Source organism: Osmerus eperlanus, chromosome 15 (assembly GCF_963692335.1).
Source record: "Osmerus eperlanus chromosome 15, fOsmEpe2.1, whole genome shotgun sequence".
Taxonomy (NCBI): Eukaryota; Metazoa; Chordata; class Actinopteri; order Osmeriformes; family Osmeridae; genus Osmerus; species Osmerus eperlanus.
In genome coordinates this window covers 12,747,663-12,766,297 of record NC_085032.1, presented here as the reverse complement: position 1 = coordinate 12,766,297, position 18,635 = coordinate 12,747,663, and the positions used below count along the sequence as shown (strand labels likewise).

Genomic DNA, 18,635 nt, shown 5'->3' with positions numbered 1-18,635 from the left:
AGAGAGAGAGAGAGAGAGAGAGAGAGAGAGAGAGAGAGAGAGAGAGAGGGAAAGAATGAGAATGATTGGAGCACAGGCTGAGCTGTTCAGGGAAGCAGTAGACAGTGCTGATGTGGGCTGAGTATTGATTTGAAACTCTGACAAGTTTTACCTGGAAATACTAAAAACAGGATGCTCGAACATCATGCCCAACTAGCCACCAATCAACAACAAGTATTTACCCAAGACCGTTAAGAATAGATAACTAGTAGGCCTACATAAGCTAAACGGTAAAAGGCACATTAAATCACTAGTTGGATTGCAGTGGGTGAAACAAATCAATACAATCCACCAATTTAATGTAATTTGGTAATATGAATATACCCAGGTGTGATATCAGAAGCCGATTTTAAATCACCCGTGTGCAGAATGACCTACACACTAGACCGCATTCTGCACCTTCCTCCTGCAGGAACCTAGCTTGCGCTCCCTTTCCGTTTCTGGAGTGATTAACTAGTTATGCTTGGGCTAACGGATGCATAATGACGTAAGTGAATTAGACTAATTAATCAGCCGTGTGTGTGAATGAGTTATTGACTGCAGGGGTAGGCAGTAAAACATTTCATTCTACTGCTGTAATTTCAGATGGTTGTGAATCACTTTGAAAAAAAGGCTTATGCTTTGGTTGTGACATATGTGACGTATGGTATCATAATAAATACACTACCTACTGTATGATCAATTCGATACTCATGAAACGATCGATCGCTCATAAATAACTGATCACGTAGGATATGGGCCTCGTGCAGGGAGAAATTACTAATGATCGGCCTATAGGCCATGTCTGGTGTAATTGACTTACAACGGTGTAAAAAAACAATTATATTACCATTGAATCACAATTATTTTGTCGATGAGAAAGGACGAGGCTATGAGCGGGCAGTACAATAGAAATGCAATGAGTGTTAATCTATGGCCGATTTGTTCATTTTTACGGGTCATTTGCTCCATAAAAAAATATATTCATCAATGATGCAAACTTTTATTTCAAATATATATATTTTTCGAAAATATTGTTAGAACCTTTCAAAACGATTTGTTATTTCAACTTTTCAAAACATTTTCACACATGAAGTGAAAGGAGAGGATAGGAGAAGAGGTGGATAGGAGGAGAGGGGAGAGGAGAACAGAGAAGCCTAGAGCAGAATACAGTAGAGTATAGCAGATTCCTCATGAAGTACTCATCAATGATGCAAACTTTATTTATTTTTTTCAAAAATAATGTTTTAACCTTTTTTTTTTTTTTTTTTTTTAAACCTTTTTTCGAAATAATTTCAACCTTTCGAAACTTTCGAAAACTTTATTAGAAAATATGTTTTCAACCTTTCAAAAAGGTGGTCTGATAAAGTAATGTTTGTTTTTCTACAGGAATTGTATCAGTTTGAATATACAGCCTATCTGTACAGTGACGTTCTCTAGTGGCGTATCTCTGTAATAACACGGAAGTAGAAAACTCCTACCTTTGAACGCTAAAATTAAATTCGTTAATAAGAAAACTATAAATAACTTTTTAAAATAAAAACCAACGTTAAGCCTACAAAATATTCCTCCCAAATACTATATTTATATAACGTTTGATATAGATTGAAATTGTCAACTTTTCACATCGGTGCTGTGTGGGGGTATAGCTCAGTGGTAGAGCATTTGACTGCAGATCAAGAGGTCCCCGGTTCAAATCCGGGTGCCCCCTCATTTTCCCCCCCATCCGTTGCAGTTTATTTCGGTTTTGATTTTTACATCAAATCCTCTCTATTTACACTACTGTTTAGCCTTCGCTGACATATTTGATAATGCCAACTTCATCAACTCCTTTCCATGTAGCCAACTAAGGCAATGGCTGCTGTTAAGAAGAACACCTTCATATTAAGACCTAGACAGTGATGAATCTGACAGACATCATCAGGATATGCACCTTTTCCAGTTTATTATGAACATCAAGTCTCATGTTTAGTGCTTGTAGCACATGTATTGGTTCTTTAGATTTAATCACTGAGAAAGTAAGTAGCCGGCCAGTTAGTCAGTCAGCCAGTCATCAAAACAGTCAACAAACCAGTCAGTCAGAGAGTGTATTCTTTAAGATGTGTGATTGGCCGAGGCTAACAGGTTCCAATCACAGGTGATGGGCTTGGAGCTCTCTCATTGGATGAGGCTAGAGGCCAGGGGGTGGAGTACGCTGCGGTACGTGCCCATCTGATCGCCCTCATTAGCAGATCCTGAGGATGGGGCCAGTTTAGACTCTGCATCTGTTAAGGTTGGAGGAGGCAAAGAAGCGTGGAGAGAAAGAGGAGAAAGAGAAAACCAATGAGGAAGCAATTGTTATTGCACTACTTGGCCAGTAGGTGGTAGTATTAAACAATGTTCCAGCTGATATGATCTGATGAGTCTGAAGAATGTGATCCACAAAAACATTAGAAATAGTGGTTTACCTTTACTAGAGTATGTACTGGTTCCTTGATCTCTCCACTCTCTTATGTACCTTGAAACATGAACATAGTTTTTAAATGTCAACACATTGCATTTCCAAATATTTCTGGGACAGTATTTAATAATATGTGTTTTGAATCATAAAGTAATTCAACATATATACTCTTAGGGAATACATTTACAGATGCTACTAAATGTCTTCAATTTCTTTAAGCATACTCATCAAAGTTGAGGGCATTGGTCCACTCAATCAGCTCATCCACCTCCCAGTCGACAATGTGATTGGCCCCCAGCGTCTCCATGGCATCCACCATGCCCTGGGCTGAGCATTCCACCAGAGCCGCTGCCTCCGGGTGCTGAGTACGAGCATGGAGGGAGCCCTGCTTGTACCTGGCACACACACAAGTACATGGTTATACACACACATTTAATTAAATGTATGTATATATATATACAAACTGTACAGGTAGAACTAGTCATACCCTGGACACGAGTCAGAAGAAAAGACTCACATCTTTTTGAACCACTCCATCTTCCTCATCCTCCTCTTCCTTTCCACATCCTGTCTCCTCTGCAGCTTGGAGTGGTGGAACTGTATTTTCCTGCTACTGGTCTCTGTCTCAATGATGTCACCCAGGAGCACAATCTGCAGAAAATTTGATTACAGATCTAACATTTAGAGTCAGTTTATTAATTATTTTGTGAAAGTTGGTTAGTTATTAAGCGTTAGTATGGAGACATGACATAGTTTTGGCGCAGCAAACAGCTTCCTCCTGATTTTGGTTCAGACCTTGCCACAAAGAATTCTCCAGCCATTGTTCTCCACCCGGCGGTACCAGCCGCTCTGATCGTCCAGGACCAGGGCCCGGCCATTGTGGACCTGCCGGGGAACGGGCCTCTTGGCGCCTGGATGGGTGTAGTCCTTGGGACTGTTGGCACACATGTCAACAATAGGCCGATGGGTAAAAATCTTGTAGTAGATGCTGGGGGGGAAGGAGATCTGAAGGGGGATACAGAGAGGCTTGTAAAATGAACAATGATTGAGTGATTGGCTGACAATGAGATCTACTGACTTTTTACTAAGAGACATTGATTGACTGACAGTGATATTCATATCAATTGAGCAATTAAGAGTTGTGAGCTGGTATGCCCTCACCCCTCCCAGTCTGAATCTGATGTACGCCCCAGCTGCAGCGTCCAGCATGTTCGCCTACCACAACACAAAACAACAGTCTAAATAAAACCACCCTTTCACACTAATTGGCATGAACAGCCTGTAGGAGTCAGGATCATTCTCACAATGAATAGCATGAACAGCCTTTCTCAAACTCTCAACGGTCATCTTATTTATTGTGTGAACTTTAGAGGATTAGTATTTAAGGAACCAGACGTGTGGTCATTCCAGGATGATGTCTTGGTGTACCATCGGTGTACCTCTCTGGGGTTGATGGACCGGAGCAATAGACGAGGATCGCCTTGGTTACGGAAGCTCACCAGCATCTTAAAGTACTTGAACACTTGTGTGTCCTGCAGACATAGAGAGGACACGTTGAACGATGTTTGCACCCGTGTGTGCGTACAACATACATGTGTGTGTGTGTGTGCCCACCACATGTCTCCTCCAGGTTCTCTGTATGATGCATGCAGAACGCTGGTACAGTTTATCATGACTCTCCAACTCCTCAGAGAAAAAGGGGGATGCTGTGGGAACACTAACAGAGGGGTAGAAAAGAGGATGATGGAAGAGCTGTGGGATATAAACATGGTGTTTGGGGATGAAGAGTTTTTAGATGGACATGAGCAGTTGTGCAAGTTAAAAAGGGGTGCCACATAATTGGGTTAGATTTAATGGGGTTAAGATATGGTAAACATTCATGTATGATATACGTCTTTGAAAATCAATGTCGTAGAATGATGTCAGAAGATGCCTTACGTGTCTATGGTGAACTCTGTTCCTCTTTCCATTTCCTGAAGAAAATCATACAAATTGAACGGTGATAAAGTACGTCGAATAGTATAGTAGTTCCTATTACCATGGACACCACACAACAGTTTGAAAATGCATCAAGGTTTGTTGCGATGAAGGAAATATAGAGTCGTGCCGGTGAGGTCAAGGTCTTGCTCATCCTTGTGTAGGTGATTATAGCTGAACCTGAACTTGACATAAAATTAAAAAGGCTATTTCGATCGTTGAGTCCGGCAGCGCGGAAAACTTACCTGGATTTTCCCACCGGGCATTCATGCGCTAGGGAAATTTCATTTAATCGAAGAATACTAAAATAACAGACGCCTTAAAATCTTTTATTTAATAATGTATCTTTTTTTGTCATCCACAATTAATCTGTAACAATTTATCTTTTGTTACAACAATAGCCCCCTAGCTATAGGCTATCCTAGAGGTGGCTAAGCTACGACATGTTCGGACACAAAACAAAGCAGATCAGTACAGTATCAGGCCACAGGAATGAGGTTACCAGGCAACATGGGGAGATCTAGTGTTTTCAACGCGAGTTGTTCATGTTGATTACATGATGATTACATAACGCTCTTTTGATTACCTTAGATATATGTATATTATGTATAAAAAAGGTTTGGTATCCCATGTGAATTTATTTTTTGTAAGGATCAGAAAACATTTGTTTCATCTTTGCACGCACGCAAGCGCGGGCGCACACACACACACACACACACACACACACATAGTTAGGCACGGAAAGATGAGTTCACCTCGGGGTGTTGTTTCTGAAAGACATCGCCACCACACCCAGCAGACTACAGCCGCTAAATACACATCATTCCTCCCGTAAGTCATGGGAAAACATACAAACGAGGAGTTAGGAGACAGAGAGGGAGGGGTCTCCTTCACTAATTTATTTAGCCTAATTAAAACTTAAAGAAACCTTTCCTCCATCTTGAAAACCACTAATAGGTTCTTAGGCTGTACAATGCCACATAGGCTGATAAGCGTCTTTGTCACCCTCCTATTCATACTATTGTAAGATCGTGAAAACACCCTTTGTATCAGTGCAATGTAAAAAACTGGCCCCACCCAGACTCCCACAGTTTCTACGATCCAGATATTGTCACTAAAGCCTTCTTTATAAAGGCTGGAATGTAGATATGTGGTTCTCTTCAGTGTTGGTAAAGACAGATCATTAGTGAGTTGTGGAGCCAGACTAAACAATAGCTTATTCTGGGTTGTTGTGATGACAAAAGTAATGAACACTTAAGGAGACTTACTGTAGGCTATATGCTTATGTTTATTCTCAAATCGCCTGTAAAACATCCTCAGTAAACCAACTGACTCACTTTTATAAAGCAGTGAAATATGAATTATCACCAATATTGTTTTTCTTTAAGAACAGACATTGCACAATACATATTTCTGGAGCTGCTTCAAAGACAAGAGCTGACAGGAGAAGTGTTTATCCCTGAGAGCCAGAAACCTCAGATCATGTTACCCTACATTAGCATTCAGGGGGAACTACTATTGGATTTTCACTAATATACAGAAACGTTATAGTCAATTACGACATGTCAGCCGATAAAAGTATACTGATGAAGTTGGTGGCACCAAGGTTTTCCATTTAACGTTTAATTTAACCTGTTTAGTAACATTTAACTCACCTAAAGTGTCTCTCAAGAAGGCTCTCTGTATGGATCGGCTAGTTATCATAGTCCCAACTTTTAACCAGTACCACCAGGCATGTTTACTTAAATGGTTGGTTCTGTTACAGTTTTGTGTCGTCTTCCTATTGATATTTTTTCAAGCTTAACAAGCGTGCATCAGTCATTTCTCTTTCTTTACTTTCTAATTTAAGAAAAAGGGACTAGGAAAGGAGACAAGGAGAGCAGTTCACAGTTCTGTCTCCTTCTCAGCGTCCCCGTCTCCTAGGTAGTACTCGTCGTCAGTGGTGGTGTCAGAGCTGGCATCCGAGTCTGCATCCGACTCCTCGAAGGCTGAGAGGCTGGATACATAACCCCTGGAGGGCAGGTGCCCCCTAGAGGCCTGGCTGTCTGGTGACACCCTGCCACCTGCCGAGCAGGGGGGGGAGGAGGGAGAAGTGCTGGGGGAGCGGGACATCCGTCTGGAGGGAGGAGTCAGAGGGGGGGTTGGGGGACCCTCTGAGACCCACAGGAAGTGCGAGGTGTCCAGGCTGGTGGAGCGCACCTGGCCTGGGGAGGTAACCTCTAAGCCCCTGGTGCTGTATCTAGGCAGTGATCGGAACCCACTCCTATTGGACATTAACCAATCCCCTTTGCTGGCGCTGCTGTGATCCACCCAGGCAGCGACCCCTCCAGACGTAGCAGCGGCATCATCAGGGTCAGTGAGGTTGCTGACACTGACCATGCCTGGTCCAGTTGAGATGCGGCCAGGACCGAAGGGTCTGGAGGACAGAACAGAACTCACAGAGATTGAGCGTCCTGCTGCGAGACCGTACTTCAGGTCCGCGTACGACGAGTAGGAGGCCAGAACACCCCCCCGACCCCTGACCTCTAACTCCTGGCCTTTGATCTCCCCGTCCCCTGGCTCACAGAGGGAGGTGGCCTTCTTCCTCCCCCATCTGGGCTGCATTGTGGGGCTGTAGAACACATTGTCACCCCCCCAATCCTTTCTACTGAGGGGGGATGAGGGGGAGTAGAGGGGGCTCCTGTGTGGATCTGGGTGACTGAGGTCTATCATGCTGGACCATTGTCTGTTCTGATCCCCACCCTGACCTCTCAACACACCAACTTGTGGATGTCCAGTCCCGGTTCCCTCTGGGGGAATGTCTGGTCCTGTCCTTTCTCTGTTAGTCTGGACACATTCCCCCCCTCTTCCTCCTTCACCTCCTCCCTCCCCTCTGCTCCCCTGGGCTAAGGAGGGCTGGAGAGAGCTACTGCTGTCTCTCTGTATTTCTCTCCCCTGCCCACGTCCTCTGTTGCTCGTCTCGGAGGCGACCTCGGCGCCAGGGGTAGCGCTGGGGTCAGAGGTCGGAGGGGACGTCCTCTTCCGTCGCGATGGGAGCTCATCGTTTGGCCATTTGATGTTGAACGTCTGTTTGAGTCGCTGGAGGATCAGGTCCATCTTGGTCAGCCCCCTCTTGTCTCTTTCGTTTCCCCTCTCTCCTCTCTCCGCCTCCCCCTCTCTTCTTTGTACATCTCTCTTATCTCTCTCAGTCTGGGCGGTCTCTCTCCCTCTAGCTAGTGTAGCAGCAGGAGTGATACTAGCCGTTCGCTCTCTCTTATTTCTGAACAGTCCTCTTCTGTTGCCCTGGCTGGGGGGCAGGGCTTCAGGGGGACTGTCTCTCTCTCTCCACTCTCTGTCACTCTTCTTCTCAGTAACAGGAATCTCTCTCTCTCTCCATCCTTTGTCAGTATGCTCCAACACGTTACCTTTAATCTGACCAGTGGGAGGGCACTGTTGACCTAATGCATTACTGTCATTTGAAATCTGCTGTGATTGGCAGCTGATTCCTCCAGTCAACTCTCTGCGATGTGCTATCTGTAAGGGGTCAGAGTTGGTGATGACAGTGCATGGAGCCTGCAGACCGGAGTAGGAGTGTTTGAGTTGGACGCCATCTTTGGAGCTGGAGGAACAGGAAGGAATCCTGTAGACCAGTGTCTCCACGACGGTGACACGTGCAGAGGGGGGGAGAGGTTTGTCCACATTGGCAGACAGAAAAGGGGTAGGCGAGGGCCTGGTGATGTCATCAACATGAGTCTCTGTGCGTAATGAGTGGAGAGCCACACAATCTTGGACGGTCTGGGCAGTGTTATTGCTGTGGTTGGCACGATTGTTCTCTGTGACAACGTCCTTTGAAAGGTCCCACAAGCTAGTCCTCTTGTGAGCGAGGATGGGTGAGTAGGGGGAGATTGGGGGAGAGATGGGGAAAGTGTAGTGTGGGGAGGGGGAGAGGGATTTAGAGGGTGATTTAGAGAGGTAAGTGGTTGGTGAGGTTGGGGATGTGCGAGTTGGGGAGTTAGCCTTGAGTGTTTGGTAGGGAGGGGGGCTGAACTTGCTGGACCTGCTGCCAAAGTCTGACTGGAGGGAGAGAGGAGCATTGGAGGGAGAGGAAGAAGTGTTCTCCTTTGAGAACTTTCTCTGTGGTATTGTTCCACTTGCACCATTCCCAGTATGGTCAAACGTGAACTTTAAAGAGCTGCCAGCAGACACTTTCTGTTCCTTCTTCCTCCGCTCTTTCTCTCTTTCCTCCCTTTTTTTCTCTCCCTCCCTCTCTCTCTCCTCTCCCTCCTTCCTCCCTGCTGAGTCAGGAAAGGAGTGGGAGGGGCGCGGTGTTTCTCTGCCCCCCCTCCACACTGGCAGGCTGGAGCTGCGAGCCGCAGGGGGCGACCGAGGAGAAGTGGCCCAAGAGGGACCCCCCGACCGCAGGGAGGCGTAGATGGATGGGCCCTCTACGCTCCGGAGACGTCCGGAGGGGGACAAGGGCCTGGTGAGGCCTGGGGGGCTCCCAGGGGGAAAACGCTGCCCCCTGGTGGTAGTTTCCCCGCCGTGCAGCTCCACTGAGTTCTGCCAGGCGGCCCGCGACGCCACCTCCCTGGGCTCCACTGGGGGGCGCAGTTTCATTCCCTGGGTAAGAGAGCTGTGTGGGGAGAGTGGGAAGCCAGGGGGGCTTGGGGAGTTGGGTGTATGGGAAGTGTTAGGTGAGAGGGAGGGCGTGTGGGAGTTGTTGGGAGAGAAAGGCTGAGAAGTGGTATTAGTGTTTGTGGGCGTGGTGGCAGGTGTTGCTTTTGAGAGCTTGTTAGAGGTGGTATGGTAAGGAAGGAGGGGCTGAGGGGTGGAGGAGGAAGAGTAGCTAGGGGAAGGTGAAGGGTCGGTGGAGCAGAGGGTTGTTGAGACAGGTCCCGAGGAGAAGGGGCTGAAACTGCAGGGTCGGGGGGTGTAGCTGGAGGGGACTGGGGGAGAGGAGGAGGAGGCAGGGGAGGAGGAGAATAAGGATCCAGGGTTGTGTGAGCGGAGCTGAGTGAGATGTTCTCCACTGTGCCCACGGTCCAGGCCTGGTTCTGTTCTGCTCAGGTCCATGGTGGAACTGCTGAATGTGGTGGGTCTCAGAGCACTGCTCATCCTAGTGTTGTAGTAAACACTAGACAGACTGCGAGGCTTCTGGACCTGCGTCTCGCCTGGGTCGTCTGTAGGACTGAGATCCTGGTGACTCTGAAACAGAGTGTGTGTGTGTGAGGGGAGGGTGTCTGTGGGCTGTGTGGGAGAGGTGTGAGTGTGTGAGGCGTGTGTGTGCTGGTCCCCAGGCTCCTGAGGAGTCACAGTTAGGCTGAGCGGTGGGGTGTTAGCACACAAGTCTGGGAACTTACTGAGGTTTCCATGATGACCTAACTGACTCAAGTAGTTGTTGTTTGTGTTGTTGGTGTTTTGAGGTTTCCAGGTTGAGTTGATATTGGCTTGTATTCCTTGCACAGTCTTATTAGAAGAGTCTGAGGAAGGGAACATATTGTTTGTGTTATCTCTTATCTTGTTGTTGAGATTGTTTGTGGGGCGAAGAGGAGAGCTTGAGCTACAAAAACTCTGGTCCTTGGTCACATTCTTGCTCCAGGAAGAGGAGTCAAGCTGGGTGCCCCAGGGAAGGGGTCTCGTCAGGAAGTCTGACACTCTGGAAGAAGTGATGTTATCCTCTTTGGTCAGTTCTAGTTCTGTGGAGGACAGCATCTTCAGGCCGCTGGAAAGAGTGGTGTGTTTAGGGAAGTAGGAAGGGGTGGGGTACACTCTAGAGGTCATGGAGGGGTTGGAGAAGGAGGCAGCCTCAGGTTCCTGGTGATTGGGTGAGGTTGAAAAAAGGTGTGACGTAGATGTGTCTGCTTCTTTCTGATTGGGGGATGTTGATAGATGGTGGGGCCAGGACCTCTCTTTTGTCCTGTAAGGGGTGGAAGATGACGAAAGGAGGGACTTTGACCTCTCTCGTTCGCTGTCATTGGTTGAGGCTGAAGAGGACTGTGGTATAGATGACCCTGCTGCTCTGTCATTGATTGACCTGGACAGAGTGGGAGGGGCTGTCTTTGAGTGGGAGGGGCTAGCAGAATTGACCCTTCTAAGAGAAAGAAGCAGGCTACTAGTTTTCGGTTTAGAGCTCAGAAATGACAGTTGGTCTCCATAACGACCTGCCTGGGATATCCCCTGTTGTGCATGCTGTTCTCGAGAGAGGGGTAAGGCGGCAGTTCGTGATACCATGGAAGAGGAGATGGGAGAGACAGGGCGGGTACTATCACCGTGACCGCTCTGTGTTCCACCGCGACCCAGAGAAGGAGCCCTCCACTGGGATGGGGAACCAGGCGTATCCCCCCTCTCTCCCGCTGGCTCTCTCATAGTTTTAGAGGTTACCTCCCGGGTGTTTCGCAACGACGAAAGCCTTCCCCCCTCAATCACTTCCTGTTGGCTGCCCTGGGCTTCCTGTTCAGCTTTCTTCTGTCGTCGGCGTGTGGCCCAGTTTGGGGCGAGCACCGACACCACGGTGGAGGACAACATGGCTGCCGGGAGGGCTGGAACGCTTGAAGAGTCTAAGTCTGAATAGTTCCGGGTCACAACCCTTACAGATCCTTTACCAAAACACTCATCTACCCCTGGTGAGCTTGTGCATGCGGTCGCTGCTACAGGGGTGTCACTTCCTGTAGGGTCTGGTCTTTCTAAGTTAGTTAGTTCAGAAGAGACACCCAATGTCATTGAGTTGACAGTACTTTTTGTGGCAGTAGGTTGACATCTCTGAGTGTCAGTGGGTTGGAGCTGCTGTGTGTCTGTGGTGGGAGGTTCAAGGCTCTGTGCTTCTACAGCTGCTGGGCCTGTGTCAGTGGTTCCATTGTCTGTAGTCTGTCTCTGCTGTCCGAAGGCAAGGCAAGGAGTGTGTCTCTGGTCTAATGTCAAATATCCACTTCCTGTTGGGGGCGTGGCCACATCGTCTTGGACTGGGTGGGAGGTTTTTTCCAATGATAGTAGGTGGCTCACTGGTTCCACAGAAAGCTCAGGATGAGGGATTCTTCTGTTGACCTGCTGAGAGAGGTTTGAATCAAATTAGTCAAATTTTGACACTAAATAATTGTTCTTGTGTTCTTAAATTTAAACATCACATCAGCAAACGTGATGGTCAAATAAATGAAATTCCAATACCATTGTGTCAGCAGCCATAGCTGCAGTGTATTCAAGCTATTGCTGACTGAGTGAGCCTAATAGTTTCCCTGTGTCAACAAATGGCCTGATCACCTATGTTCGACAGAAAGGTGTCACTTGTAGAGACAGAGATGAGTCCTGAGTTCAGTCTAACTCCAGGGCAGAGGCTGGGGCAGAGGCTGGGGCTGAGGCTAGGGCAGAGGCTGGGGCAGAGGCTGGGGCAGAGGCTGGGGCTGAGTCTAAGGAAGAGGCTGGGGCAGAGGCTGAGGTTGGGACTCAACTCTCCTACCTTCTCACTCCTCCTGATAAACTGGTTATATCAAACGCAAGTACAGTTCCAAAGACAACTACTTCATAACTATAGGAACTGGTGGTAAAAAAATCATTAGAAAATCATTTTGTCTAACGGGGGTTGTCGGGGGTTCAGTCCCCAGCAGGAATTCTCATAACCTGACAGTGATGTCATTTAGTCAGCAGGCATTCTCATAACCTGACAGTGATATCATTTAGTCAGCAGGCATTCTCATAACCTGACAGTGATGTCATTTAGTCAGCAGGCATTCTCATAACCTGACAGTGATGTCATTTAGTCAGCAGGCATTCTCATAACCTGACAGTGATGTCAATTAGTCAGCAGGCATTCTCATAACCTGACAGTGATGTCATTTAGTCAGCAGGCATTCTCATAACCTGACAGTGATGTCATTTAGTCAGCAGGCATTCTCATAACCTGACAGTGATGTCATTTAGTCAGCAGGCATTCTCATAACCTGACAGTGATGTCAATTAGTCAGCAGGCATTCTCATAACCTGACAGTGATGTCATTTAGTCAGCAGGCATTCTCATAACCTGACAGTGATGTCATTTAAATAATGAATGCAGCCTCCAGGTGGTCATGAGGCTACACACAGGTGACTCGTACCTGTGAGACCCCCCTGGGACCTGCTGTGTCTTGGACAGAACACCTGGATGACAGACAGGTGACAGAGAAAGAGGAGGAGGGAGAAAGAGAAAACAGAATATCCTTCTTGTTTAATGTATAATCTAGAATGCAAAACAAACACATACACTAGACAAGCACCTGAAACAACAGTTTCACAACAGCCCTTGTGTAGGAAACGCAAACACAGGTGAAACATACTGAAGGAAATTGGATATACTGACACACACACACCCCTTTAGCTAATGTTTTTCAAGGAAACATTATAGTCCTCAGATGTTCTTCCCCCATCAAGACAACATGGACATACAGGACAAGCAACATTCCTCCACTCTGTTTCTCTCAGTCTGTCTCCATCTACCTTCTCCTCTGTCTGTCTGTCTCTCACTATCTCCTGCCTTTCTCTCACTTTCTCTCTCACTGGCTCCATCTACCTTCTCCTCTGTCTGTCTGTCTGTCACTATCTCCTGCCTTTCTCTCACTTTCTCTCTCACTGTCTCCATCTACCTTCTCCTCTGTCTGCCTGTCTCTCACTGTCTCCTGCCTTTCTCTCACTTTCTCTCTCACTGTCTCCATCTACCTTCTCCTCTGTCTGCCTGTCTCTCACTGTCTCCTGCCTTTCTCTCACTGTCTCCATCTACCTTATCCTCTGTCTGCCTGTCTCTCACTGTCTCCTGCCTTTCCCTCACTTTCTCTCTCACTGTTTCCTTCTACCTGTGAACACACACACAGGATGTGAGAAGTTCCCCTGTCACCACCTCCAATCTGATCAATGTGCTGCTTAAAAAAAAAACATTCACACACACACAGTCTCTCTGTCTTTCTTCATGTTTCACTCTCCTCTTAATGTCTTACCTAAGTTCTCCTGGTGTGTTTTCTTTGAGGTGGGACTTCCTCCTGCGTTTGGGTGGAAATCTTAAGGAGATGTAGGAGGTGAACCTGGTCTGGAGCTGTTTCCTGTTCAGAACCACAGATGGCCCATGTCCGTCCCCCTGCCCCACTCTGGGTGTGAGGCTACCAGATGATCCAACAGTCAAACCTGGATGGAACCAGCACAGACACATAGCAGACCCCTGTGAGTGTGTGTGTGTGTGTTTGAGTGTGTGTGTGTGTGTGTGTGTGTGTGTGTGTGCGTGTGTGTGTGTATCACCTGTGAGTTCTCTTCCTCTCCTATAGTTGTCATGTGACTGGTCGACTTCCTGGCCAGTCCTGGTCTGGTTCCCATGGCGTTCCTCCTTCTGAACAAGGCACCCCGACGCTCCACTCTGACTCACAACCTGTCGTCGCCTAAGCAACCACAAACCAAACACATATACAAATGGCCATTAGCTCCAGGCTTCAGATTCAGATAATCATTTTAAGAATGAATCTGCTTCTGTTAGTTTACATTAGATTCAAATTATGTCATTTTAAGCATTTTGATTAGTACCTGGCTGGCAACATGAACCCAGGAAATACATATGCCTATGAACAATAGAAGTTCTAAAATAATAACTGTATAATGTGTTTCATTGTTATCTAGATATGTCTATCTGCCAATGCATGACAGATGAAATCAGATTACAGAACAATTCCATTCCCTTCTCACACTCTCACGCCCAATCACACACAACCACACACACACACATATTTGACAGGCATCCTCCCTTTTTCTCCAGTGTTCAGACAACTCAGATATGTTCCACAACTACCAGCTGTGACACCTCTCCAACACATTCTCTCTTTCTCACCCTCCAGCTTAACAGACTTATGTTTATCACTCTGTAGTTTGTCAACCGAACCCACAGGAAAACCAAGCAGATGGCTGTCATAACTTACAATTAGCACTGTGTAATTACATGTTTAAGTACAGTGTAATGACGTCTCTGTCTCTCTGTCTCTCTGTCTCTCTCTCTCTCTGTCTCTCTCTCTCTCTGTCTCTCTCTCTCTCTGTCTCTCTCTGTCTCTCTCTGTCTCTCTCTGTCTCTCTCTGTCTCTCTCTGTCTCTCTCTGTCTCTCTCTGTCTCTCTCTGTCTCTCTCTCTCTCAGGGTGCAGCTACACCCTCCCTTCCCCAGAGCAGATTGCTCTTTAAACATAACTGACTTACAAGGTGGGACATGCAATAGAGAGACATATTCTAGATTATCCTTTACCTGCAACACACATACACACACACCAATCACACACAATCTGTTCTTCCCTTCCTCCTTAGGGAAGACTGGGCACAACATCACATTCATGCATCAACGTCTAGAACACAGGCCAGACATCTTGTAGGTGGAGGGCAGCGAGGCTTCGCCTTCCACTTCTTGTCATAAATCAAGGACTGCAGACTTGGTGTTTTATATGTCGACCTCATCAGGTCTACACTCCCAGCTGGCCCGGCCCACTCCCACTGTTGAAAGCAACAAATATTTAGTTTAGACCATTCTGATAGCACTTAATCCCCACAGATAGTGTTGGGAGGACTGATATAGATAAGGGTTGGTTGAAAGAGACAAATCACTGGCTGAGCAGACCTTGCAGTCATGACCATAACCAAGTGACAGGCCAGCTCCGTTGTGACCATAACCAAGTGACAGGCCAGCTCTGTCATGACCATAACCAAGTGACAAGCCAGCTCCGTCGTGACCATAACCAAGTGACAGGCCAGCTCTGTCGTGACCATAACCAAGTGACAGGCCAGCTCTGTCGTGACCATAACCAAGTGACAAGCCAGCTCTGTCGTGACCATAACCAAGTGACAGGCCAGCTCTGTCGTGACCAGGGTCGGCTCCAAAGGGGGGCATTGGGGGGCAATGCCCCCCCAAATGAAATGCTGTGCCCCCTCAAAAAATAATTTTGTTAAAGTATAAATAAGAATTACTGGCATTGGCTATAAATTAAATATCAGAACTTCTCATCATCCCGGCTAAACCCTCCATCTCCCACGATCTCTCAATCACCCTGGGATCTGCGACGGTGACCCCTTCATCCTCTGCCAGGAACCTTGGGGTTACCATGGACGACGAGCTCTCCCTCACGGCCCACATTGCTGCGGTCTCCCGGTCGTGTAGATTCACCCTCTACAACATCCGGAAGATCAGGAGATACCTGTCTGAGCACTCCACCCAGCTGCTAGTCCAAGCACTTGTCCTCTCCAAGTTGGACTATTGCAACTCGCTGCTCGCTGGTCTCCCAGCATGTGCAACCCGCCCCCTTCAGAGGATTCAGAACGCAGCGGCCCGCCTGGTCTACAATCTACCCAGACGCTCCCATGTTACCCCGCTCCTCATCTCTCTCCACTGGCTACCTATCATGGCCCGTATCAGATTCAAGACCCTGGTATTGACCTTCCGAGCAGTGAACGGGACTGCACCCGCCTACATCAAGTCTCTCCTGCAGCCTTACACCCCCACCCGTCACCTACGGTCTTCTTCAGACAACCGCCTGGTGGTCCCACCGCTCAAGACCGCCCGGTCCCAACACAAGCTCTTCTCCTGTCTGGCCCCCCAGTGGTGGAATCAACTCCCCACCTCCATCAGAGACACTGACTGTCTCTCCACCTTCAAGAAAAGGCTCAAGACGCACTTGTTCCGGGAGTACAACGGTACTTAGGAATGGTTCGCTTGACCCGATGTTAGTTTCCTCAAGGATCACAATGACTCTTGCTTAGAGACTTGTTGCTCTTGTGGTTAGTGGTAACTGACTTAAATTTTTGTACTCGCTGTGATATACTGTTTTTATTATTGTTGCTTGCTTTTTTTTTCCACAGGTACACTTGCACTTATAGCAGTTCATGTTGTTTAATTGTAACTTGTTTAACTACATGCTCTTATGGTTCTTCCCTTTGGCACTTATTTTGGTTGTTCACAATGTGTGCTTCATGTTTTGGCTACTCGCAATGTTTTGTGGCTATCTCGTTGTTATGATCAGTGACCTATGCACTTTGTAAAGCTCTCTCTTGGAAGTTGCTTTGGATAAAAGCGTCTGCTAAATGAATAAATGTAAATGTAAGATGGCTACACTTTCCTGCAGAATATGCAGGAATGTGTAATTGTGGCCATCAAAGATCTCACCGTTGAGGGAGTGATGACAACAGAAGAAGAGTATCAGGACCAGTAGTGGTGTGTGTATGAGTGTATAGCCGAGGGGTGAGTGCGCATATATGCCAAAATTCTTACATAATGTGGGTGTGTACACATCAGTGTTCAAACACTAATGTGTATCCCTCACCAAACAACACAGTCTCAAATGATTTACATGCACAACAGATTGAAGACTTTTAAAACAAAGAATTGTTTTACGAAAACTACTTAGCCAACTACTTAGTTCAGAGCTAAGTTCCATAACAGTCTTCCAAACCCCACCTTAAAACCGGAGTTTGTTTGAAGAGGCAGATTTATTGATCTTTAAATTAAGGGATTAGGACGAGGTTTGACTCCATGTGAAGAGACAACTCTAAGCATGCATGAGCACTGTCATCTTGGTAAAATCAGTTTGAGGGGAGCATGTGTGAGCTCGTTACTGGAACCACAGCTGAACTATGTGTAGCGTTACATAAAACTCCTGATGCTCCTGAGAATAATGTATATTTTGTTTTAGACATCACAAGACAAAACATTCTACAAGCTCATATACGGAACTCGGTAACAGTCACCGCAGGAGATACATTTCATTAAAGCTTTCTTAGTTTTACAAACTCCAATCAATTACATCCAACAGCCGCTTGATCGCAAAATATAGCAGCTTACGATATTACCCCCTGAACACAAAGTTCCTACCTTGTGCAGAAGTTCTGCTCCGTTCTGTTTCTCCCTTGGTCTGGAGCCTCTCGCGCTTCTGTCTCCTCCCTGTCCGCGCCTGGAATTCTAGAATCCACCGCGTCACGTGTTGACATTTTACCTGGCTGAGCCAGTTCTGTTTCCATCCGTTAACCCTCCACGACTAAACAAAGAGGCTTGACACCCAGTCGGGAAAAGGGTGGTGAGGGATTTTAACACACATCTTCGGAATTCCAAAACCTCATAGCGAGGTGTCACTGTCTCGTACATTATTTCTTGACCCTCGAGCTCTTCGGTCGGCCCTTCCTTCACGACTGCCATTGCAGGTGCGCAGGTTCCACGTAAAGGCCAAAGGGCAATGGGAGGCGTGTCTGTTGATCATCACAAGATAACGTTACTAAGCGACAGTGATAAGGTGATGGGAAACAAGTCATTTTTCTTCGTTATTGTACGTCCACCGTGGAGCAACAAAACAGAATCCAGAGAGACATTGGGCAAATATTGCGGTCTAACTTTATCCATCTGTCATACTACATCTATAAGCTGGGCTACTAAGGAATCGTCCTAAAAGTTTGTCAGTTTTTGATCATGAACTGTAAACCCCCTCAAGTCCAAATGGCGAAGTTTACTTCTGAGGTCAAATAGGCAGTTAACTAACACAGCGAATAAATCAACCTCATGACAAATATGACTCAAATGTTATGAAGTAGGTCTAATTGAATAAGCCTACATTACAAATACTGTATTCTGAACACATACATCTCCACATATCATCTGAGCCTAAACTAGGCTACTAGTCGATGGCCAAATATTGCACATAACTTGCAGTGCACTTTGTGATCACTAGATGTCAGCGTACATGCTTTGGGAACATGAAACGTCTGTGAGGGTAAATATTGGGCCAGAAATGAATAACATTCGCTGTAAATATTATTATATATAATTATATCATAAAAGATTAGCAGTCGTTTTGTGTTTCTGCAAGCCTAAGAAATGCCTAACATGCTGTCTCTCACCTAACATTCTGTCTCTCACCTGTTTTCTCCCCCCCCTCTCTCTCTCTCTCTCTCTCTCTCTCTCTCTCTCTCTCTCTCTCTCTCTCTCTCTCTCTCTCTCTCTCTCTCTCTCTCTCTCTCTCTCTCTTCCACACACACCATCTCTTTGCACTGTCAATTTTTTCTAAGAGATTTAGAAAGAAATAATCAATGCAAATAAAGTTTTGCTGTGTATGTATGTATGTATGTATGTATGTATGTATGTATGAATGTGTATATAAATGTGTGTGTGACCACACAGAGGAAAGCTAATTATTATTTGTGTTGAATCACTGGAAGCCATAAATTACCAGCTTTTTAGCTCTTCAAGGGAGCCAACAC

General features: G+C 46.5%; 2 protein-coding genes and 1 non-coding gene across 8 annotated transcripts; 1 reads left to right on the top strand and 2 right to left on the bottom strand.

Annotated features, from left to right (window-relative positions):
* Positions 1 to 1,657: 1,657 nt before the first annotated feature.
* Positions 1,658 to 1,729, top strand: trnac-gca (transfer RNA cysteine (anticodon GCA)). The gene has a single exon. It is a non-coding gene; the product is annotated as a tRNA-Cys (tRNA).
* Positions 1,730 to 1,953: 224 nt separating this feature from the next.
* c15h11orf65 (chromosome 15 C11orf65 homolog) lies at positions 1,954 to 4,929 on the bottom strand. Of its 4 annotated transcripts, none has more exons than XM_062479764.1 (10): positions 4,681 to 4,929; positions 4,397 to 4,431; positions 4,073 to 4,175; positions 3,898 to 3,990; positions 3,620 to 3,673; positions 3,254 to 3,463; positions 2,976 to 3,109; positions 2,683 to 2,853; positions 2,466 to 2,515; positions 1,954 to 2,282 (listed from the first exon to the last, which is right to left on the bottom strand). In XM_062479764.1, exons 1-10 carry the CDS (start codon positions 4,699 to 4,701, stop codon positions 2,176 to 2,178), a joined length of 978 nt encoding a protein of 325 aa, XP_062335748.1. In that variant the 5' UTR covers positions 4,702 to 4,929; the 3' UTR covers positions 1,954 to 2,175. The 4 variants fall into 4 exon arrangements, 2 of the variants coding, with proteins under 2 accessions (XP_062335748.1, XP_062335750.1); XM_062479766.1 differs by having other exon boundaries at positions 1,954 to 2,276; XR_009932292.1 differs by having other exon boundaries at positions 2,231 to 2,276; positions 2,646 to 2,853; positions 4,681 to 4,928.
* Positions 4,930 to 5,703: 774 nt separating this feature from the next.
* zmp:0000000991 (mucin-2) lies at positions 5,704 to 17,564 on the bottom strand. Of its 3 annotated transcripts, none has more exons than XM_062479598.1 (5): positions 17,260 to 17,564; positions 13,667 to 13,803; positions 13,372 to 13,555; positions 12,499 to 12,541; positions 5,704 to 11,458 (listed from the first exon to the last, which is right to left on the bottom strand). In XM_062479598.1, exons 1-5 carry the CDS (start codon positions 17,403 to 17,405, stop codon positions 6,320 to 6,322), a joined length of 5,649 nt encoding a protein of 1,882 aa, XP_062335582.1. In that variant the 5' UTR covers positions 17,406 to 17,564; the 3' UTR covers positions 5,704 to 6,319. The 3 variants fall into 3 exon arrangements, with proteins under 3 accessions (XP_062335582.1, XP_062335584.1, XP_062335585.1); XM_062479600.1 differs by having other exon boundaries at positions 5,704 to 11,455; XM_062479601.1 differs by lacking the exon at positions 12,499 to 12,541.
* Positions 17,565 to 18,635: the final 1,071 nt, after the last annotated feature.

Excerpts from the sequence above, each read along its gene's own strand:
- zmp:0000000991 (XM_062479598.1), bottom strand. The coding sequence starts at position 17,405 with ATGGAAACAGAACTGGCTCAGCCAGGTAAAATGTCAACACGTGACGCG. Across the intron at positions 12,542-13,371 it reads AACACACCAGGAGAACTTAG|GTGTTCTGTCCAAGACACAG; the intron begins GTAAGACATTAA and ends TCTGTCATCCAG. Across the intron at positions 11,459-12,498 it reads GTCCCAGGGGGGTCTCACAG|CAGGTCAACAGAAGAATCCC; the intron begins GTACGAGTCACC and ends AACCTCTCTCAG.
- c15h11orf65 (XM_062479764.1), bottom strand. The coding sequence starts at position 4,701 with ATGCCCGGTGGGAAAATCCAG. Across the intron at positions 4,432-4,680 it reads TGCCCGGTGGGAAAATCCAG|GAAATGGAAAGAGGAACAGA; the intron begins GTAAGTTTTCCG and ends GATTTTCTTCAG. Across the intron at positions 2,854-2,975 it reads ATGGAGTGGTTCAAAAAGAT|GTACAAGCAGGGCTCCCTCC; the intron begins GTGAGTCTTTTC and ends TGTGTGTGCCAG.